The 20458-nt window shown below is 54.5% G+C and overlaps 1 protein-coding gene across 6 annotated transcripts in view; it reads right to left on the minus strand.

Moving 5' to 3' along the window:
• TCF7 (transcription factor 7) overlaps positions 1–1706 on the minus strand; it is a gene marked incomplete at its 5' end in the record, with an annotated part of 30848 nt that extends 29142 nt beyond the window's left edge. For 4 of the 6 annotated variants that reach the window (XM_082835830.1, XM_082835827.1, XM_082835832.1 and 1 more), the window contains 3 exons: positions 562–686; positions 1196–1262; positions 1455–1706. In XM_082835830.1, coding sequence (XP_082691956.1) covers positions 562–686; positions 1196–1262; positions 1455–1706 — 444 coding nt within the window. The remainder of the gene's footprint in view (positions 1–561; positions 687–1195; positions 1263–1454) is intronic. The other 2 variants (XM_082835831.1, XM_082835828.1) reach the window with 1 other exon arrangement.
• Positions 1707–20458: the final 18752 nt, after the last annotated feature.

Here is a 20458-nt window from a genome sequence, read left to right on the forward strand (position 1 = left end):
CTTCATAAAAACCCACTTTCCACACATCGTGTTCGGGTTGTTTCTCTGGTAAGGCCACATTCATGCCAATAAGGACAGAGCGAGTAGAGCATGTTTCTCCTGTACAACCAGGAGACCTGAAGCAGACCAGCTTTTCTGCCCGTTCCTCCGAACACTGAGGATTGGGGCTTAGTGGGAGAAGGCTAACAGCCAAGCTCACAACTCTGAGCACACCACATGCACCACCGTCAGGAGGGGTGGGTGGTCTCAGCTTAACCGTTCTCCAAGCCGACTCCATCCCAGCACCACCTAGCACCAGGACAGGGCCCACGCCTGCTCGTGAGCAAGCTGGAAGACAAAAGCCAACCGCTGGAGGCAGGTGGGGTGCCCAGGGCAGCCCTCCTTACTTCAGGAAAGTTCTCCTTCTGGTTCAGATCCCGCTGGGTGTGGATGGGGAAAGAGACAAGAACAGAGTTCTGTATCCATTTTGTTCTAGGCAAAAGTCACTTCTTGCCCATGCCTCACATACCTGATCAAGAAGGTAGCAGGCACAAGGCGGGCTGGGCTGCTGGGGCCACTTACCAGCGAGGGCTGCGGCTGGGGGTGCTGCCCTGCTCCCGAGGGGGGCGGGTAGTGCATGAGCAGATTGAAGGCGGAGTAGACGGTGTCTTTGTACATGCCGCTGGCGCACTCCGGGGTCTTCAGGCCTGGAAAAACCACAGCTGGTCAGAAGCGCCAGCCCGGGCGTCTCGGGCTGAAGGCTGTCTGCTCGCTCGAGAGGAAATCGGAATTGCCAAGGGGTCCCCTTCAAGTTCGTGACTTGAAGGGCTGGGGGTGCCCGCAGTGCCAAGTTTCGACGAAGGACCCCGAGTTCGGGCCTCCCTTTCTCGGCCCCCACTCCGCCCTCCCGCCAAGGAACCTTGGCCAACGTTTTCTCCTCAAGTCGGGGGATTAGTCAGTCACCTGGGCAGGAGGGGAGGCGGAGATGGCGGGGGTCTGTTTACTCCTATAAAGGTCAGGGCACCGGAAGTGACTCGAGCCCGGCGGCGCCCGGGAAACCCGCCCCCCACTCCCCCACCTCCTCGGTTTTACCGCCTCCTCGAGCTGCAGTTGGGGGGAGGCACCCCATCGGCTCCCTCCCGTCCTCAAAAGCCCCGCTCTCCCACCGAGGCCGGGCCTTAGCGGGAGGAGGGGAGCCAGGCCGGCAGAAACTCACCGTCTTCCAGAGACTCTGGAAGTTTGTCGGGGAAAAGTCTCTGCGAAGTGTGTTCCCGCCCGAGAGCCTGCGGGGAGATCCAGAGGGGCCTTGAGAGGGCTGGGAAAGCTGGGGGCTCGGGGCCCGGGGCAGGAGGGGTCTGAGGGATGCGGACCCCCGAGGGCCGCGGGAGGGAGGGGCGGGGTAGCGCGAGCCGAGCGCCGGGGCCGGCGGAGCGTGGCGGCTGCGGGGGAGAAGCGGGGCGCGGGCCGGCGCTCACCTCGGCCCCGACCTCGGCCTCGCCGCGGGCACCGGCGCCCGCCCCCGGGACCCCCGCGTCGCCGGCCGCGCCCTCGGACTCATTGACGAGCGACGACTTGAGCTCGGCCAGGTCGCGCTCGGGGCCCGCGGCGCTGTCGCGGCTCTTGTCGTCCTGCTCCTCGCCCTCGTCCTGGAAGGCCAGCAGCTCGTCGGGCGCGCCGAGGTCGTCGCCGCCGCCCGCGCCGCCCCCGCCCGAGTCCAGCTGAGGCATGGTGCGCTCCTCCCTCGGGGGCGCGGGGCGCGGGGGTGCGGGGCGCGGAGCCGGCCCGGGAGGCAGCGAGCCCGGAGTCCGGACCTCCGAGCCCGGAGCGCGGCGGGCGGAGCGCGGGCTGACTCCGCCTGGGCGGGCTGCGGGCGCGGGGCGCGGACGCAGGGCTGAGAGGCTCGGGGAGCTGGCGGGTCCGAACATCAAAGGCGCCGCCGGCTGAGTGCCGGGGGCGGGGCGGGGACGCCGGGGGCGGGCCCTGTCGATGGGCGGAGCCATATCGCCCCGCCCCTCCTCTCCCGGGAGAGGCCGGGACGTGCCCAGTGGGTAGAGACTTAAAGGGCTCGCTCTCCCAGGCATAACCTGAGTGAGGCGTCGGAGGAGCCTGAAAAGCATTACACTTCTCCTGAAATGCGGGGACTCTAAAGGAGATTCTTGACCTTGATTCCTCACCTACAACAAGGGAGTCCCTTCCTGCGCCCAGGTTTCTCCGCCAGCTGCGGAGGGCACGGAGTTTGTGGGTGCCTTGGAACGGGAGCCAAGGTGTGAGCAGAGTCTGTGCCCCGGGCCCAGTATGTCCTGGGCTTGGAACTGGGGGCTTCCTAGAGCTCGGGGGCTGCTCGAGGCTGTGCTCGAACACCGGGACGGCAGAGTTAGGACTCCTCAAAACTCCATTCTCTGAAGCATCTTGCAGCCTTCTGCCAATCTGGGCCCTCCTTCCAGGTCGCCCGCACACAGTGCTAACGCAAGCATATACCCCTCACACATTTATTGAGTGCCTGTTGTATGAGGGACTCATACATTACATATATGTGATGGGCCTCTCAGCCATGTGGCGGCTCCGAGGCGCGAACACAGCCAAGAGGGCAGGGAGGAAATATCCCGCCAGACCCCATTCCAATCCTCCAGCCCCACCCCCCAATCCCACTCCCAACACCTCGCTCAACTGAGTTCCCTGCCTGGAACCTGCGGCCGGGGGAGGGGAGACTGTGGGCAGCTACGTGGGCCACGGGATTCTGACGAGGGGTCAATGGTCCCAGCAACTTAACCGGGAAGTCGCATTCCCGCAGAGCCTGTTGACTCTGAGCCTGGCGCAGGCGGACCCTCACAAGATCTAGGCTGCAGGGTCTGTAGCCGGAGGAGGGCGGGAACGTGAGACACCTTCCATCGCATCTACCAGGCACCTTGTGTCATGTCCACGCGGGCCTCCTCAGCACACTTGACCTCAGCTCAGCCACTGCATCTAGGAAAGACACCGGCCCTTTTGGATCGCGGTGCAGTAAATCCAGCAGGTTTCGGTGCTGGATTCAGTGTAGACGTTCCCACGTCTCCCGAAAGCAACTGGTGCAGAGGGTATTTAGGAGGCGAGAGCGTCTTGGACGCGTGTCCGGTTCAGAGTCCCACAGGAGTCCTGTAGCGGCGCAAAGCCTGGCCGGAAGAGGGCCGCGCCGCCCCTGCGGGTCCAGGCCCAGCCGGGCTGGCTGCGGATCAAAGAGCCACGGCCGCCCTTCTCTGCGTTCAGATCCTATCTGCACCCGCCCAGCAGGGCGCCTCGGCCCCCCCACCTCAGGGCTAGAGTGCCCAATTTTCCTCCCTTCCCGGTGCTGGAGGGGCGAGGCGGGGTGGGGGTGGGGGTCGGGGGGAGGGGGTTGGGCACTGGTGCTCAGCTTGGTGACGGAGATGTGGGAAGACCCTGCCCGTTAGGTCTCCCCTGGCTCCTTTCCTGGCTGTGAGCTTGCTGCTCAGTCTCACTCATCCTCTCTAGAGTGTGTGTGGCGGGGAGGGTTGTTCCAGCCTGACTTGGCCCAGTTGAGAGGGGAGAGGGTACAGGAGGAGGGGCCCACAGCTTCCCCCCATCCCCTGACCCTGAGGCTGCAGGGTCTGGTTTTGGATTGAGCGTCCTCTGGGAAGTTGAATGGGAATACAAATCTGCCTAATCCAAAGGCTTTGGAGGTCCTCCTCTGTTTGCGGGTGACCCCAGCTTAGCAGGAGCCTCCTTCCTCCAGGAGAAGGTCCGAAGACCCATGCCGTCACAGTGGACATAGGCCAGTGGGGATTGAAGTTTTCTCCATGGAGAAAGGAGAGAAGTCAGGGCAACAGTGAAGTGGTTGGTTTGTTTTTCTCAATAAGGCTAAATTTTTTTCATCTTAAAGTATTAGCCTTTAATCAGAGATTATGAACTTTCTGTTCTATTGGGATGAAAACAGCCTTTCTTTACTAAAATCATAGTAAGAATTGATTTTTTAAATATTCTTATTTGGCAAAAGAAAAACTTGGCCACTCTCTGTTCTCTCTGCCACCCCAAATTTCTTTGGACATTGTATAAGGCTGTGAAATCCTAAGGTCTGGGATCTGCTGCCCTATGGGGTCATGGCCCCAACCTCTTGCCCTGCTGGGTGGAACCGGGGGAGGGGGTGGGTGAGTAGGGAGAACAGAGGGGTGAGGTGGGGTAAGGTTGGGAGAGAGAAGCTGAGGCTCAGACATCCCCAGCCACACTGAAATCAGCCTGAAGGCTTGCTGAGGGAGCCTCTACCCTATACCTGGACTCAGGCTGTGGAGAAGGGAGGGGCTGAAATGAGGACCTGCCCTCCAGGAGGCATTGTTTGAGAAGCTCAGAAATTACTAGAGCCGAGTTTGTTACTGTATTAATCTGTACAGATGATGGGCAGAAGGAGCTCAGATATGGGGAGATCAATGTGGCTGGAACGGTCAGGCTGGTTTCCTGAAGGAGGCGGATTTCGTCTGGGCCTGGAAGGCTCTGTAGTGCTTGGAGAGATAGAGAGGAAAAGATATTCAGGCTTGTCCCCATAAGATATATACCCACCTCTGCAGCAGCCCCTCGTCTGGTCAGCACTGAATCCATCATCCACACAGTGACTTCTTATTACTGAGTGATTACTATGTGCCGGGCATCATGGCAAGAGCTTCACACACATTATCTCATTTATTCACCATATACCAATCCTATGACATAGGGACTATTATCCCCATTTATGAATGAGGAAACTAAAAAGCTCAGAGAGGTTGAATAAGTCATTGCAGGTCTCACAGCTTAGAAGTGAGGGTATTAGTATTCCGAACCCTGGCAGTCTGACTCCTGAGCTACCCTAACCACCACACTCTAGTGTGGTGACTTCTAAAATTCCAGAGGGTGTCCGTATCTGCCTTGTGATCTTTGCAGACAAATGCTGATGAATGAGCTGTCACTAATAGAATCCCAGCTTTCTGGGTGGCTCACGTTGCATACAGGGGCCACCAGGAGGATTGGGGAAAGTTCCTGGCTGGTCTGAATAGGGTGGCTCAAGCCCTTTGCTGGTTGAAAGGGCCCAGAGCATCTGCCTTGAGTCAGACAGACCTCAGCCCGTACCATCTCTCCCTTGGGCTCGCCCTAGACTGCTTGCTCTGGGCGCTGACTCAGATCCCAAACAGAGATGATAGGCCCTGGGGTTCCTCTGTGGGGTGGTGAGTGGGATCTGCTGTGGCTGCCCCTCGTGGAGGTGACCAGGGAGTTTGGGGACCAGGGCCAACTGCAGGGAGGCCCCAGAATCTTCTGGACTCACGCAGCCCAGGCTTCATTTTCACACAAATGAACCAGGTGGATCGCTCTGTCATCAGATGCTGAACGCAGGACAAAATCAGAGCTCTTAAGGGTTGAGGGATGGAACAAGAGAGCTCTAGGTTTGGATTTAGACAGACCTGGTTTCCATCCCTGCCCTGTCATTTATTAGCTGGGGGACCGCAGATAAATCACCGACCCTCTCTGAGCCTCAGCTTCCTCAGGGGTAAAATGGGTGTCACCCCAGAGCCTGCCTCACACTGTGGGATCAAGGCTGAGATGACTCATGTATCCTAGGAAAGAGCTTAGCACAACACCCAGCACATTCCAAGCACTCTAATAAATGGGTGCTCTTGAGCTAGATATTTTTCAGAAGTTGTTAGGCTAATTGGCTCTTCATGTAATGTCATGTAAATCATCTAAATGTTCTCATGGCCTGAGCTCACTTAATCACAACTAAGGCTGAAAATATACATTTCCTTTCCTTTTCTTTCAAGTTCCTTTAACATGAAAGGCCCGCATGAACTCTCTGACCTTTTCTAACAGGGAGACCCTTGAAATGTGGTGTTTCCAGAAAACAGCTCAAAGGAGCCCCAGATGGATTTGGTAAATTACAACGGGGAGAGAGGTTCAGAGTGGGTCTCTTCCTGCCCGCCAGCCACCTGGCATCCTGTCGGGGCTTGCTGAACGCTGCCTGGAGGCTGGGCTGCTGGCTCCAGGCAGGAACACTTCCCATGGAGCTTTCTCTCTCGGGGCAAAGCCTGGTCACACGTCCTAGAGTCAGACTGGTTTGTTACTAGAAACACAGTTTGCTCTCTGAAAACTCTGTGTAGTTTCACTGCACGTCTGTGCATGTGTGTCTGTGTGTGTACATGTGGGAGGTTGTGGCCTGCAGAATGGCAAAGACACACAATTGCTGGGATGTGACTGCTCTGGCAGCTGCCTTTAAAATGAAGCAAGAGTGGTTAAGACTCCGCCTGCCAATGCAGGGGACATGGGTTCGAGCCCTGGCCCGGGAAGATCCCACATGCCGCGGAGCAACAAAGCCCGTGCACCACAACTACTGAGCCTGTGCTCTAGAGCCTGCAAGCCACAACTACTGAGCCCACATGCCACAACTACTGAGCCCGTGAGCCACAACTACTGAAGCCTGCGCGCCTAGAGCCCGTGCTCCACAACAAGAGAAGCCACTGCAATGAGAAGCCCGCGCACCGCAACCAAGAGTAGCCCCCACTCACTGCAACTAGAGAAAGCCCGCAGGCAGCAAAAGAGCCAGTGCAGCCAAATATATATATATAAACGAATAAATTTAAAAAATAAATAAATAAAATGAAGCAACAGGGTTTGGGGTCATTTTTTCCATCTTTATAATCTTCTGTGTTTCTCCCCCAGACCCCCTCCCCCGCAATTATTGCACTAACTGAGAATTACTCTTTTTTTTAAAATATAAATTTATTTATTTATTTTTGGCTGCATTGGGTTTTCGTTGCCGCGCACTGGCTTTCTCTGGTTGCAGCGAGCGGGGGCTACTCTTCGTTGTGGTGTGCAGGCTCCTCATGGCGGTGGCTTCTCTTGTTGTGGAGCACGGGCTCTCGGCGCACAGGCTTCAGTAGTTGTGGCTCGCGGGCTCTAGAGCATAGGCTCAGTAGTTGTGGCACAGGGGCTTAGATGCTCCGCGGCATGTGGGATCTTCCCATACCAGGGCTCGAACCCGTATCCCCTGCATTGGCAGGCGGATTCTTAACCTCTGCGTCACCAGGGAAGCCCGAGAATTACTCTTAAAATATAGTTAATAATGAAGCTCGATGTTAGCTTTTCCTGATGAAAACCCAAGGAAGTTTGGCCAAATTGGCTTGAGGGGTCGTAGTGGTGGTGAGATTATAAAGAGAGCTGCCCCACAGGTTCAGAGGGCTCCTTATGACAGTTTCCCGAGGCTAATTTCCCACATGGGACCAGCTATTGTTCCCAGTGAATGGGATTTGCTCACCCAGAGGAATAAAGAGTCCTGGGTTTCCACAGGAAGGGGTCTGGAGTCAGAGGCACCAAGGTGTCAGCAGCAAAGGCAAGCTGGGAGTGGCTGCTGCGTGCCAAGCACTGTGCAGCCAGGGCGCGCTGGTCTCCCGGGAGCTCAGGAGTGGGAGGCTGTGTCCGGTACCCAGCTCTACCACTGGCCTGCTGGGTGAACTGCCTTCTCCGGGCCCAGTGCCCCTTACCTAGTTTCAGGGATGCAGTGAGGAGCCTGTGGCGATGAGTCCAGAGGTGAGAGACAAGAGGCACCCCAAATGCAACAGGAAGTGAGGGACACTGAGGCCCAGGGTCCATGTGAGAGTCGCCGGCAGTTTCACAGAAGAGTGTGCCCACGTTCGCTCCTGTTTGGGGTGTGGGAACGGCCCGAGAAACGTGGACGTATGAACGTCTTACCAGGAAAGTACCATTCGATGTCTCTTTGAAACAGGGCTGTCGGGGCTTTGCTGCTTATCACTAGGGTGTGACACAGAGCTGGCGAACGGCAGTGCTCAGACATTTTTGGATGGATGACTTACTTGATGGGTGGATGGATGAGTAGGTGGATAGATGGATGGGTGACTCATTCACAGCAGTGACCACTTAGAATTCAGGGAGAAACTAGCAAGCCCAGTGCCCGCTTTCTAGGAACTTGCCGTCTTGCGGGGGACGTCAGGCCAATAGAGTTCCCGGAGCCAGGGGTTTGGAAACATGGCTGTTGTACGCATGCCACGGTAGACACGGAGGGCTTCCGGAGGATGAAAGTCAGCCTAGGAGGCAAGTAGAATTTAGGAGGTGGGGCAGTAGCCCACACTCTGGGTTGTGATGAACTTTGACCCCATAGGGTCTCTGGGGCCTAGGTGAGCCAGGATCCTGGGGGAGAGTTTGGCTATCTGTTGAGCCTTGCCCAGAATGGCACACCTTCATGCCCCAGTTCCTACAGTCCCCTCAGCCCCCCACCAACTGGGACAATTTCTCCCAAGTACTACCTCCCCAGACACCAGCTCTCCCTGTTTACCTCCTCTCCTAGGACAGACTACTTCCTGGGTGCGTCATCCACCATCTTGCACTGGGCTTCAAGGCGTTCTGGCTCAGTGCCCCAAGTAGAGTGCCCCCTCTTTTCTAGCAGCTGGGCGGGGGGAGGAGCAACAGGACATGGGAGGTAGGGAGGATTAAAGGGGACCTGGGCCAGACCCTGGAGTCACTGCCAGTCCCAATGTACACGGCCAGTAAAGATTCTGAGAAGTCCTGCACCAGGAAAAGTCCTGTCTAGCCTTCTTTGGTTAAGTGCCTTCCAAACTTATCTGACGGTAAAACTATTCTTCCATGTATGATTTTCCAAAGAACGTGGCTCCCCTGAAAGTCTTTTGGGAAATGCTGGTATCCCTGGTTTCAGGAGGCAGAGATGGGTACTCCTTATCCAGAACATATTCCAATTTGTGTCCCTGATATGGAGGAAATTAGCAACACTTGCACCCCAAACTGGTCTTTACAGCTCTAGCCAGGCTTCACTCTAGGCCTACTGGAGTCTCGGCTTCTTGGAATCACGGAACCTTCATCTGTGCCATTGCTGAGTGCTAATATGGACCAAGCATACTGTGGCACTTAATAAATGCCTGCTGCCCATGGGATGGGGCTGTTGGGCAAAGGTCCAACCCACCTCAGTTCCTCAAACTCCCAGGGGCTATTCCCATTGGTTTGTTAGCTGGGAATTCTGCAGTGTCTGAGATGTCTTGCTTTTTCAAGGCTCATCTCTGGTCTCTCGCTTATCCAGGAAGCCTTCCCACTTACTTGGGTCCACAGGGATCTCTCTCCCTTCCAGACTCCCATTGCCTTTAGAACTGGAACCCCTCAACTGCTCCTGAGCTGTTCAGTCTCTGTTTCCTGTGAGTGAGTCTCCTGTCCCTTGACTGCTGTCTGTGTTGTTTGATGGTCAGGAGAGGGGCTTAGAGCTCACAGCCTGTGTGTGAACTAGGCCTTCTGCAATTACTCATTGTGGGTGGGACCTTGGGCGAGTCCCCTCTTTCTTGGAGCCTTCGGTTCCTCATCTGTTAAGTGGGCGCAATGATAGTATTGTCTCAAAAGCTGGGAAGATGCGATGAGTTCCTGCTTGTAAAGTACTTTGCACAGTGTCACGTGTGGAGTAGGTTCTTGCTAAGTAGCGACCAGTTTCAATTATTATTATTGATCCCAGCCAGCAGGGCTGAGCTCAGGACCAGCCCTTCAAAGTGCTTAGCAGAGGCTGTCCTGCCATCTTGCAGTCCTGCTAGTCATGAGTGGAGAACAGGAACCAAGGTGGGGAAGGCACCAGGAACCCTGCCTTTTGAGGCCAGGCCGAGGCCACTGAGTGTTCAAGTGGGGACTCCTGAGTAGGAACTCCTCCTGCCAAGAGATGGCCATCTCCAGATGTCTGCAGGCCGGAGGGAGCCAGCTGGCCTGTGGCGCCTGAGGGCAGAGGCAGGACTAATGGGAGGAAATTACATGGAGAGATTTCATCTGGCTTGAGGAAGCACGTCTACCAGGCAGAACTGGCCAATCGTGGGCCGCCCAGGCCACCAACAGAGCCAGTGAGCTCTCCCTGTCACCAGAGGTGTATGAGCAGAGGCTGGGGGCTTCCAAGGGAGGGAAGCCACTGAGGGGATTTCTACCCTTGAGGCTCCTCCGAGGTTGTGGGCAGTCCCTTGTACTTCCTGAGTGGGCCTGCCCCTCCCTGGCCCATCTGAGTCCACCGCAGGTGTCTGAGAGTGAGAGCAAAAGCTTGGATACTTCTGGCTCCAAACTGGGGCTGGAGGCTGGAGGGGAGAGGGTGTTGCTATAAGAGGCTGATCTCAAGGGGGTTAATAACCACAGAGTCACCTTTTTGAGGCAGCAACTTAGTTCAGTGGCTGACATCATGGAGCCGGAGCCTGTTCTGTGCCCAGGCACCTGCCTTAGGCCTGCTGGGGTCACGGAGGACAGAGCTTGGTGGTGGGAGGGGTCTTATTCTTAAATCAGCCTCCCCTCTCTTGCTGCAAAGGAGAAAGACGGGAAGAAGCAGGAGAGGAGAGAGCCTGGGTTTCAATACTGGTTCTGCCACTTGGTAGCTCTGTGACTTTGGACAAGTCACTTAACCTCTCTGTGCTTCAGTTTTCTCTGTAAGACGGAAAGATAATAATACCTCCCTCATTCGGTTCTTGTGAGGATTAAGTGAGTTATTGTTTGTGGTCCATAATAGTCCATAGTAAGTACCATGTATTTGTTAAAGAGATAAAAATTAATTGATAAACTCACCTATGCCTAGCCTAGTACCGTGCAAAGGTCTTTATATCAATCACCTTGTTTAGTCTCCACAACAGCCTAATGAGGTTGAAACTACTATTATTAGGGAAATTAGGGAAAGTGAATCTGAGAAGGTGAAGTTCCTTGCCCAAGGTCACACAGCTGATGAGAGGCAGGGTGAAGGTTTAAACTCTGGGTGGTCTGGCTCTCCGTCACTCGGCTCTGCTGCCCCACGGGTTTGCAGCCTCTCTAGGGAGGTAAGGTGCCAATGAGAGCAGGGTAACAACAGATCAGTGGGCAGGAAGGGGTCAGAGGCGTCCCCCAACCCCCATCCGCCTTGGTCAGGCTGGAAGCCCCCTCTCGTGGCTGCTGCCTGGGAGAGATTTCTCTGACTAATTTGTGGAAACGTTGCTGGGTGACTCCGATTACAAATTACAGCCCTGCTTCCTCCAGCTGAGTAATCTCCATGATGGGGAGGAGGGGGCCTGGAAGTAGCCAGAGTTCTGGGCTGGCAGTGTTTGCCTTGGCGGTGACACTGCTGAGGGAGCTGGGCCACCCCAGACAAGCTCCAGGGACAAGGGACAGGAGCTGGACAAGGACACAGTCTCTCTGGGTGGTGTGGGGCTGTGGGCCTAAGGTGTCCTGCTCACTCCCATTTTCTCTTCTGTCCCAGCTGGACTCCTCTCTCTTGCTCATGACTGTGTGCCCTGGGCTGAGCCAGGGCCTGGCAGAGAACAGATGTCCAATAAATACCTGTTGGATCCCAGAAGTCTCCAGACACTGCACTTCACTGTTTACAAAATTCCTTCCCCTCTGTTATCTCATCTGATCCTTACAACAACCCTGAGAGGTAGATGAGGAAACTGCGGCTCAGAGAGAGGAAGTGACTTGCCCAAGGTCACACAGCTCAAACCCGGGTTGCCGGGGCTCCAAATTATCAGTAACTCCGCAGCCCACACAGACATCTCCCCTGTCCTTGTGTGAGGACAGTGGGAGGACAGAAGGAACCCCTCGCGGTTGGAGGCTCCCCCATGGCCTCCTTCGGCACAGAAGTACTCCTCAGAAACCGTCAGGGGAGATGGCCTTATTGTCTACTGGGACACAGAGCTACAGCCTCTGGGGCTTCTGACTGGGATGAGGAGGCTCAGGGATGCCAAGCTCTTTCCCAGCCTCTCCTGGCTGTCAGATAGACAGGTCCATGCAGTCAGAAGCTCTTTGCCAGGGAGGTGATTCCAAGTCACTGTCCCAAAGGCCAGTCTCCATTCTGCAGTGGTGAAAGTACATCTCTTCACCTCTGGATCACTGGTGGGCCTCTGATGACAACTGCGGTTTCCTTGCCAGCTCTGCTGTTTTTACTTTTTGTTCACTGCTCTATTATTACTGATATCTTAAAGGGTTTCCCCTTCTGGTCAAGCTTTGTCTTTAATAAAATTTTGGAACTTCTCTCCTCTCCTCTTTTCTTTCTCCTCTCAGCCTGTGGTTTTGGAACATGCTGAAGCAGGAGGTAGGTGGGAGGCGGTTTAAAAGCAGCTTCCCCTGCCTCCCTCCTCTCCCCGTCCCTGCCTCTAACAGGCTTGAGGGGCCACCAGGGTGGACCCAGCTCTGAGGGCAGCACTTGGGGGAGAAGGCACCCCTTTGAACTGGGAATTCTTTTTCTTGTTCTAAGTGGCTTTGGTTCTTCTGGCCCTGCACGTACAAGCCCCCTTGGTGCCGTGACCCACCCCTTCTCTTTCTCTCCAACATTCTCCCCTTCTCGGGGCTGTCCCCACCGCTGAGGGAAGCTTCTAGCACAGCTGAGACCACTGACCATAAACAAGTCAACTTACTTCTCGGGGCCTGTAGTGCCCTGGGGAAATGGGCACATGGCAGAGCCTGACAAAATAGGGGATGGGAAAAGGCTTTCGTGGGGCCCCTCTGCTCATCCTGATTCATTGCGGGACTAGGTCTAAGCAGAAAACTCCCCTTCCGAAATTTGCAGCCGCTCTGGCTGGGGCGGGGGTTTCTGCAGCTGCAGCACTTGGGCCATAGCCACTGGCCCATTGCAGCAGATTCTGGGCCTTAGGCAGGGGCTGGGATGGCCCTTCCATCCTGACGGTGGGGCTAGCGCTTGGCAGCCGGTTTTGGGAGGGCAGGACTGCAGAGCTCTCAGAGATTAACTTGAATTCATACCTCCACCTTGGAGCCAGAGAAATACTCCTGGCCTCCTGCTGAGCCTTGTACGCGGGACCCCAAACTGGGAAGGACAGAAGTTCCAAGGCTTTTTGCTTCCGCTCCTCCCCCTCCAAAATAGTAGGGGCGGGACCTGGCTGGTTCTAGAACTACTCTTGCTTTTGTGGTTGAGCTCTAACTTTTCGTTTTGTGTTCAAAGATGAGATTCAGATCTGTAGGGGGAAAGCACTTGAAACCCCTTTGGTTGCTGAGACCTGTACCTGAGACAGACCCACGGCATACCAGCGTGGGAAATGCTGTCTTGGTCTTCCCTTTACACCCACAGAAAGTCCCAAAGGTGCCCAGGGGTCACCAGCTCACGGGCTAGTCAGGGAGCTGAGCTGTGGTGCCGGCACAGAGAGGACCAGGACTGTCTTGTTGACTGCCGGTGCCAGAGCCCCCAGAAAATGGGGGATCGTCAGTGGGAAGTTAAAGAGTTCCACTGTATGGACGAGGGCCTGGTGTAACTCCAGGCCCCAAACAGCTGAATCTAGCTGTGCAGGCCTCAGAGGGTAGGAGAGCAGTGAGGACCAGAGTGGTCAGGGAGGGTCCCTGGAGGAGGGGCCAGAGCTGCACTGGAGGGCAATGAGATGGGAGGCAGGGACGGGGGCCTTTGGAGCAAAGGTTAGGAGGTGCTCGTCATCCTTTCTTCCCTGGACCAGCCCTGAGCACTGAGGAAAGCCAGATGGCTAGAGCTCAAAGAGACTCAGGAGATTGCCAGGACCCCTGAATGTGCAGGCAGGGAAAGAGGCCCAGAGAGGCAGGTCTCACAAATCATTGGCGCTCCTTCCTCTACTCCATAGCTCAAAGAATTTAGGAGCCCCCTGCCCCAAGCTCAGGACATCGTGAAAGGTGCAGCAAAATAAACAAAAATCCAAAGCACACATTTAGTATATTGAGCACGAGCTGCTTTTGTAATAAAAAATAAACCACTTAATGTCATTAAAAAAAATGCAAGTGTAAATAAACACTTTCGGGGTAGAGTGGGGCTTGGGAACTTGCTGCCTTACAAGTAGTTCACGCCCTCGCTGCCCGGGCCGGCCCGGGTGACCAGGCGGCTCCTTCCACAGCCTCCTCCCTCCCAGTGTTGGGGAGGCTGGATCCTGCTGGGGAGCAGCCGGACCCGCGCACAGCGCCCCCTGGTGGCTGGATCTGGAAGAGGCTGTGTCTGAACGGCAGGGGTGGGAAGTAAAGAGGTTGGCGCGCGGACACTAGATCCCCGCCTCTCGCCATAGTTGCCCCCACCGAATACTAGAGTAGAGGACAGACGCTCGGTCTCACTAGCATAATTCACCTCCCTCAGTTATCAGGGAGCTGTGACAGGGTTCTCACCTGGGCTCTGGAGCAGGCCTGGCGGCCGGATGTGCAGGTTCAACTGAGCCCCAGAAGGGGGTCTTTTAGAGCAGAATCGTTCACACGGGGCCTGACGGGGGTGGCAGGCTGCACGAGAGCTTGGAAGCCTCCAGTTGCTCCTGAGCCTCGGTCTGAGCCCCACTTTCAGTGCTGCTGACAGACCTGTGGTACACAGCTGGTGAGGTCCCACGGTGAGGGCTGCCCCGAGAGTGACAGGGCCACAAGGCCCGGCTCTACCCCGGCTCAGCTTCTCAAGCTGGAAGGATAGTAGCAACAGTAATGGCGGTAAGAATGTCACCTGGCATTTACTGAGTGCCTCCTGTGGGCCAGCACAGCCGAAGCCTCACAACAGCTCCATGAGGCAGGTGGGGTCTTCTTTTTACTGAGAAATCTTAAAGGTAGAGAGAATTGTATAATGAACCCACCTATATCCCATCGTCCCAATTTCACAATTATCAAGATTTACCACAAATGTTTTGCTTTTCCTCCCTCCCTCCCCCTTCCTTCCTTTGCTTTCTTTCTCTCTTTTTAATTAAATATTTTAAAGCAAATCCCAGATATAATGTCATCTCACTCTTGCATGCTTTAGTATGTATTTCTAAAAACATGGACTTTTTTTTTTTTTTGCGGTACGTGGGCCTCTCACTGTTGTGGCCTCTCCCGTTGCGGAGCACAGGCTCTGGACGCGCAGGCTCAGCGGCCATGGCTCACGGGCCCAGCCGCTCCGCGGCATGTGGGATCTTCCCGGACCAGGGCATGAACCCGTGTCCCCTGCATCAGCAGGTGGACTCTCAACCACTGCGCCACCAGGGAAGCCCTGGACATTTTCTTAATAACCACAAAGCTGTTATCACAGACAAAAAAAATGAGTAATAATTCCTTGGTGTTATCTAATATCCAGCCTGTGAGGCAGGCACTCTTATTGCCCCCATTTTATTAGATGAGGAAACAGAGATTCTGAGGGGACCGGTAACTTGGCCCAAAGTCACAAAGCTTGTTAGTGATGGGGATGGGACCTGAACCCACAGAATCTGACTTGGGAGCCTGCCCTCTAAACCACTCTCTCTGGTCCTCAGTTTCCTTCTCTGTAAAGTGAGGAACAATAACGACTGCCTTACTACTTCACAGGGTAATGCATGAGTGTACCATGCTATTCTTGCCTCTAACAATAACAATGAAAATAATAACGACATAAAGCAATCAGAAGAATTAATAGAACGTTGGTATGACTGCAAATATGGCAATTAAAGGAAATTAAGGTCTGCTGAGTCCCCACTCATCTCTCAGCTTGTGCTCATCTCATGGAATCTTTACTCCAATCCTATGTTTCCTGATTAGCAGCTTCATTCTGCAAGTGGGGGAACTAGAGGCTCAAAGGCAGGAAGTGCCTTTCCAAGGTCAGGATACTGGTAGCTGATAGGAGAAGGATTTGGAGCCAGGCTACTCTCTTGGGGATGGCAGACATCGCTGGGGTGTGTCAGGAGCTGAAGATGATCTTTGCTAAGGACTTCAGGGCCTTCTGCCGTCATGGGGAATGTGCCAGTTGGGATTACTGCTTGTAAGCAACAGAAATCAGCTTTGGTAATTTGGGGGCAGAATAAGAGTTTATTGGAGGGATATGGGATGGCTCACAGAATGGATTAGAATGAGAGGTCCAGGCTGGGAAAAGATGAATGTGAAGTAGCCCTGTGGCCTGGAAGGCAGCAACTGCTCAGAGGTCTCAAATGGCCCCTCAGCTCCTAACACACATCCTGGGATAAATCCACTTCTGCCTATTTCTCTGCTCCTACCCAGAGGCCCAGGAGAGGGCATCAAGGAACCCAGCCTGGTGGCACAGCCCCTGCCCGTCATGGCTGGGAAAGCATGGCACTTTCCTGGAGGGTTCCAGAGTGCTGGGTGGTGCCAGGGCTTTTTAAAGGAGTGAAACAGAAGGGAGCTGGAGGGGATTCCCCAGAAAAGGCTCTGCTATCTCTGGTTTTCACACTGTAATTTTGCTTTTAGTGCTTGGTGTGTGAGTCACATGTGAAAGTCTCTTGTTTTTCAAGGCCTGTGTCTGCTGCTGCTACCACCTTCACAGTGGCTGCCACCTCTAGGTAGGAGGCCCAGATCACAGGCAGGATCCCCTGCCTACCACTGGGTGCTACAGATATGGGAGCAAAGCATTAGGGACTGTAATCTTGGGGCCCACTGTTGGGGAGGGGTTTTCCATCCTTTGCATCGTATGCAAATAAATGCTAATGATATGCAAATGACTGGGTGCCCTCAAAGCCCAGCTGAGTAAGATGTGAAGGCAGGGGACTTGGCTCTGGCTGGCTTGTGTCCTCCAGCAAATGCTTTCTTGATCCAGCTTGCCCCCAGAGAGAGCCCTGGCTTTGGGCAGCTCTTCTGACACCTCCTTCTAGAAATGTGCCCTGGGCAGTGTCAGAGTCTGTACCCCTGGGCACTAAGTACTCCCTGAGGGGCCTCAGATCCTTATGAGAAGTAGGTGGGGAATAAAGTCTAAATTAATAAATGAAAGACGCCACCTGTGGCCTATGCACAGGGCTGGACGCACAAAGCCTGCTGGATTGGCCCAGGGCCAGCCAAGGGGCCGGGCTGTACCAGCAAGGCCTGCGAGATGTGGGACAGCCCCCTTCCCACTGGGCCTGACCCCTGGGCCTTGGCAATAGTTTCTGGTGAGGTGAGGGAGGCAGCTGGGAAAGGCTGACTCCAGGGAGAGGGTGTGAAGGCTGGGTAACAGCTGGCAGAGCCCCTGGAAACTTCCCAGACAGGATGCCCTGCTCTACTCAAGCTGTGCCAGGTAGTTCAGATGAGAAGATGAGCCAATGGGGGAAGTGGAGAGGAAGGGAGTGAGAGGGACCCCCATGGGCCTTCAGGGCCCCAAGAGGCAGGAGGTCTTTAACTTCTGGTAACATAAAGGGCCGATCCCATCGAGGGGCAATTCTGCGCTGATTAGAGGGCAAGCCAGAACAGTCCCCTAAGCCAGGCTCAGGCAGATGCTGACTGGCCCAAATTACAGTCTCCCCAAAAGCCCTACTTCGAAGAGTCTGGCCTCAACCTGAAGCACTGCAGGCTCTGAGCTGGTGAGTTTCAATGAGTTCTGTCTTTCCTGCCTGTCTGTTCACTTCCCCTCCTCCTCTCCTTTCCCTCTCACGGCTTCTTTTCATGAGGCTCCATTTCTCCTTGGCCTCAGAATTTTACCCCCACTGGGGCAGCCTCAGCAGCATCTGACCGTCTTGCTCATCATAGCTGCAGGATCTGAGCCTGGAACCCTGTCTGGCTTGCCCCCTGCTCCTGAATAGATATAGGCCCCGGAATCACAGGCCCTCAAACACAACTTTGAATCCAGTGCGGCCCACCTGGGCTGTTTTCCTGTCCCTTATGGACCCAAACTTGGCCCCTTCGGACTTGGCTCCCTCCCCAGTGCCTCAGTCTCTCTGGGGGAGACTCCAGGAGTGAGAGTAGGCACTGAGCCTGCCCTGGTCACCATGACTTGAACCCCCTACTTATGCAGGCTGCAGATACCTCCAAGGATAAGGTTGGGCCGAGCTCATTCAAGAAGCCTCAGAGGCCTGGGGCCAAGGATCTTCATGTGATGGAGATGGGGCTGGTGGTCAGGGCCACACAGGGGACCACTACCTTTCCAGGCACAGAGGATTGGAGGGTGAGAGGGGAGCAGTGTGAGGGGCTGGCAGAGGATTGTCCAAGAAAAAGAAATCCTTGTGTTGGCGAGACCTGTCCTGTGAAGGTTCCAGTGGGAAAGTCCCCAGGAACTGGAGCCCCGGTTGCAGGGGAAATGAGACAACTATCTCCTTGATGGCTGTGACCCTTATTCCGGACAAACACACACTGCTGCTCCTGTCCCGCTGCCACCCAGAGGGGCACTGCTGAGGTCCACTCACCAGCAGCCCCTCCATAGGTGGGGGTGTCTAGAGCGGCAGGGACCAAGTGCACGCGAGCCACTGGAATGAATGACCTCTCCCTGGTGAAACGAGGAGGCTGTGGGCTTCCAGGAAGAGATGGCTTCCCTATGCCTGTGCCCAGCTGCCAGTGTAAATGCACCCTCACCGTTTCATCATCCAAAGATTTATTTAAAAGAGTTTTGTGTTGTGGCTGTTCTGGGTGAAGTTCTCAACGATCTGATTTTAAAAGCCTTTTTCTCCGCCTGGACCCTCAGTGAGTACCAGTAGGGGTACTTGAGAAGCAAAAACAGAGCTAATGAGCTTGGTTGTGCCCTTGTGATCCTGAATGTTTTCCATTCTGAGCCCTTAACATATAATTAAAGATTATTTAGCATGGACTTTTTCTTTTATTGTAAATTAATTTCAAAACCAAGTTCTGAGGTTAAATAATGATTGTATTTGTTAATCAACCCAACCTGGGTTTCCTTCCAAAAGAAAACAGGATGCCATTGTCGAAACGCTGGGAACGGGACGTTTGAGAACTTGGGGGTTTCAGTGATTGCAGCGATGTTAAGGGTTCTGACAATGTTGATATGTGTCGAGGTCTTTTTGTTAGACAGGGATGGGCCTTGGGAAAAGGTGAAACTGGAGAAGCTGATGGGAATATGAGCTGGGAGCTGTGAACCTCCAGCTATAGTCTGGGCCCTAGGAAACTCACAGCTTCCTGAGAGGGGGCTGTTGGCCCCTTGGCCAGGCCACAGCTTGCCTGCTGAAGAGCCCATATATGTCTACTCAGACATGGAGAGGTGGGTGAGAAGGGGTTGCCACTCGGCCCGTGGGACAGGCTAACTCGGCTTGCAGTGCCTCATGCTGCCCCACCCCAGTCTCTCTGTTAGAGAGACTTCTGACGTTTTCCTCAGGGTTTTTCAGTCTCAGCACTACTGACACTTCAGCCAGATAATTCTGTGTTACCAGGGATTGTCCTGTGCATTGTAGGATGTTTAGCAACATCACTGACCTCTACCTGCTAGATGCCAGTAGCCCACATGCACCCCTTCCCCACTGTTGTGATACCAAAAGTGTCTCCAGAAGTTACCAAATGTCCCCTTGGGGACAGAATTACCCCCAGTTGAGAACTGCAGAGTTAAAATATAATACACATTCATGATAGAAAATAAGATAAAAATAATCTATAATTCCAGTATCCAGAGTTGGCCTCTTTTAAGGTTTTTGTTCGTTCGCTTGGTGTTTCGCCATGCCATGCGGCATGTGGGATCTTAGTTCCCTGACCAGGGATTGGGCCCATGCCCCGTGCAGTGGAAGCCCGGAGTTTTAACCACTGGACCGCCAGGGAAGTCCCCCCCTTTTAAGGTTTCGATGTTCTTCTTTCAGACTTGCTTTTCCATGCATATGTGCATTTTGGCTTTTTTTCTGAAACCGAGGCCATACAGTACATTGTTTTGTCACTTGCCAAGCCATGGGCTACACAATGGATATTTCCCTTCACCGCCAGATCTACTCTACTGCACCTCTGTCCAAGCTCCGTTGGAAGCATCCCCCTTCAGTAACGGGCTGGAGGGCCTGGAAGTGTGGTATGAAGCTCACCACGATCACATCTTAAGCTTTCAGGGCCCAGGGGATCAATGTGCTTCTTCCCCCAGAGGTGATGTGCTGTGGGGACGGACCCACACTCACACCAGTGCACTACTTACCAACAAGTCACCCCAGACCCACTTCCGCCTGGCCCAGAGCCTGGGTTGTGCTCTGTTGGGCTTGTGTCTTAATGGGTAGCCCTGGTGGAGAGCCCACCTTTCAAGGAGGGAGATGGAGGGTAGGCCAAGGCAATCAGAAGCTGTCAGGTACCAGGCAGCAGGTGGAGGAGGGTTCTGAACTTGTGATGGATTGTGGCCCCTTTGAGGACCCGTAGGAGCCTTTCTCAGGAATAACAGCCCCATCTGCCTGGTTCTGCTCCAATTCCATAGATCACCGGTTAGGAACCTCTGAGGGCAGCGATTTTCCTGAGGGCTTGTGGTGACCTACAGGCTTACTCCTCTCTCTTCGAGGAATATATGTTCAGGTCCTGGGAAGGCTGTGACCTCAACCCTTCCCCATTACACAGGGCAGGGCGTCCTTCACAGGACAACAGGCAACAGATGGATGGATGGGTAGATGGATAGATGCACACATGCACGGATCCGGAGAACTGAGACTAAGATGTGAGCTTCTCCAATGATAATGTTGATCAAAGCTAGCATTTGCTGAGCCTGTATCATGGGCCAGGCTACTCATCTAATATGCTCGACTACATCCAATCCCATGGAAAGGAAGGTACCATGATTATAAGTGAGTTGACATTTTACTGAGCTGGAAACAGGCTGAGACTTGCCCAGGGACATACAACCTTGTGAGTGGAAGGCTGGAATGTCCATGCTCTCGACCTTGAAAATATGCTGCATGTATGGAGGGCAGGATGGGGT

The sequence above is a fragment of the Leucopleurus acutus genome (genome assembly GCF_964270905.1).
Source record: "Leucopleurus acutus genome assembly, chromosome: 3".
NCBI lineage: Eukaryota > Metazoa > Chordata > Mammalia > Artiodactyla > Delphinidae > Leucopleurus > Leucopleurus acutus.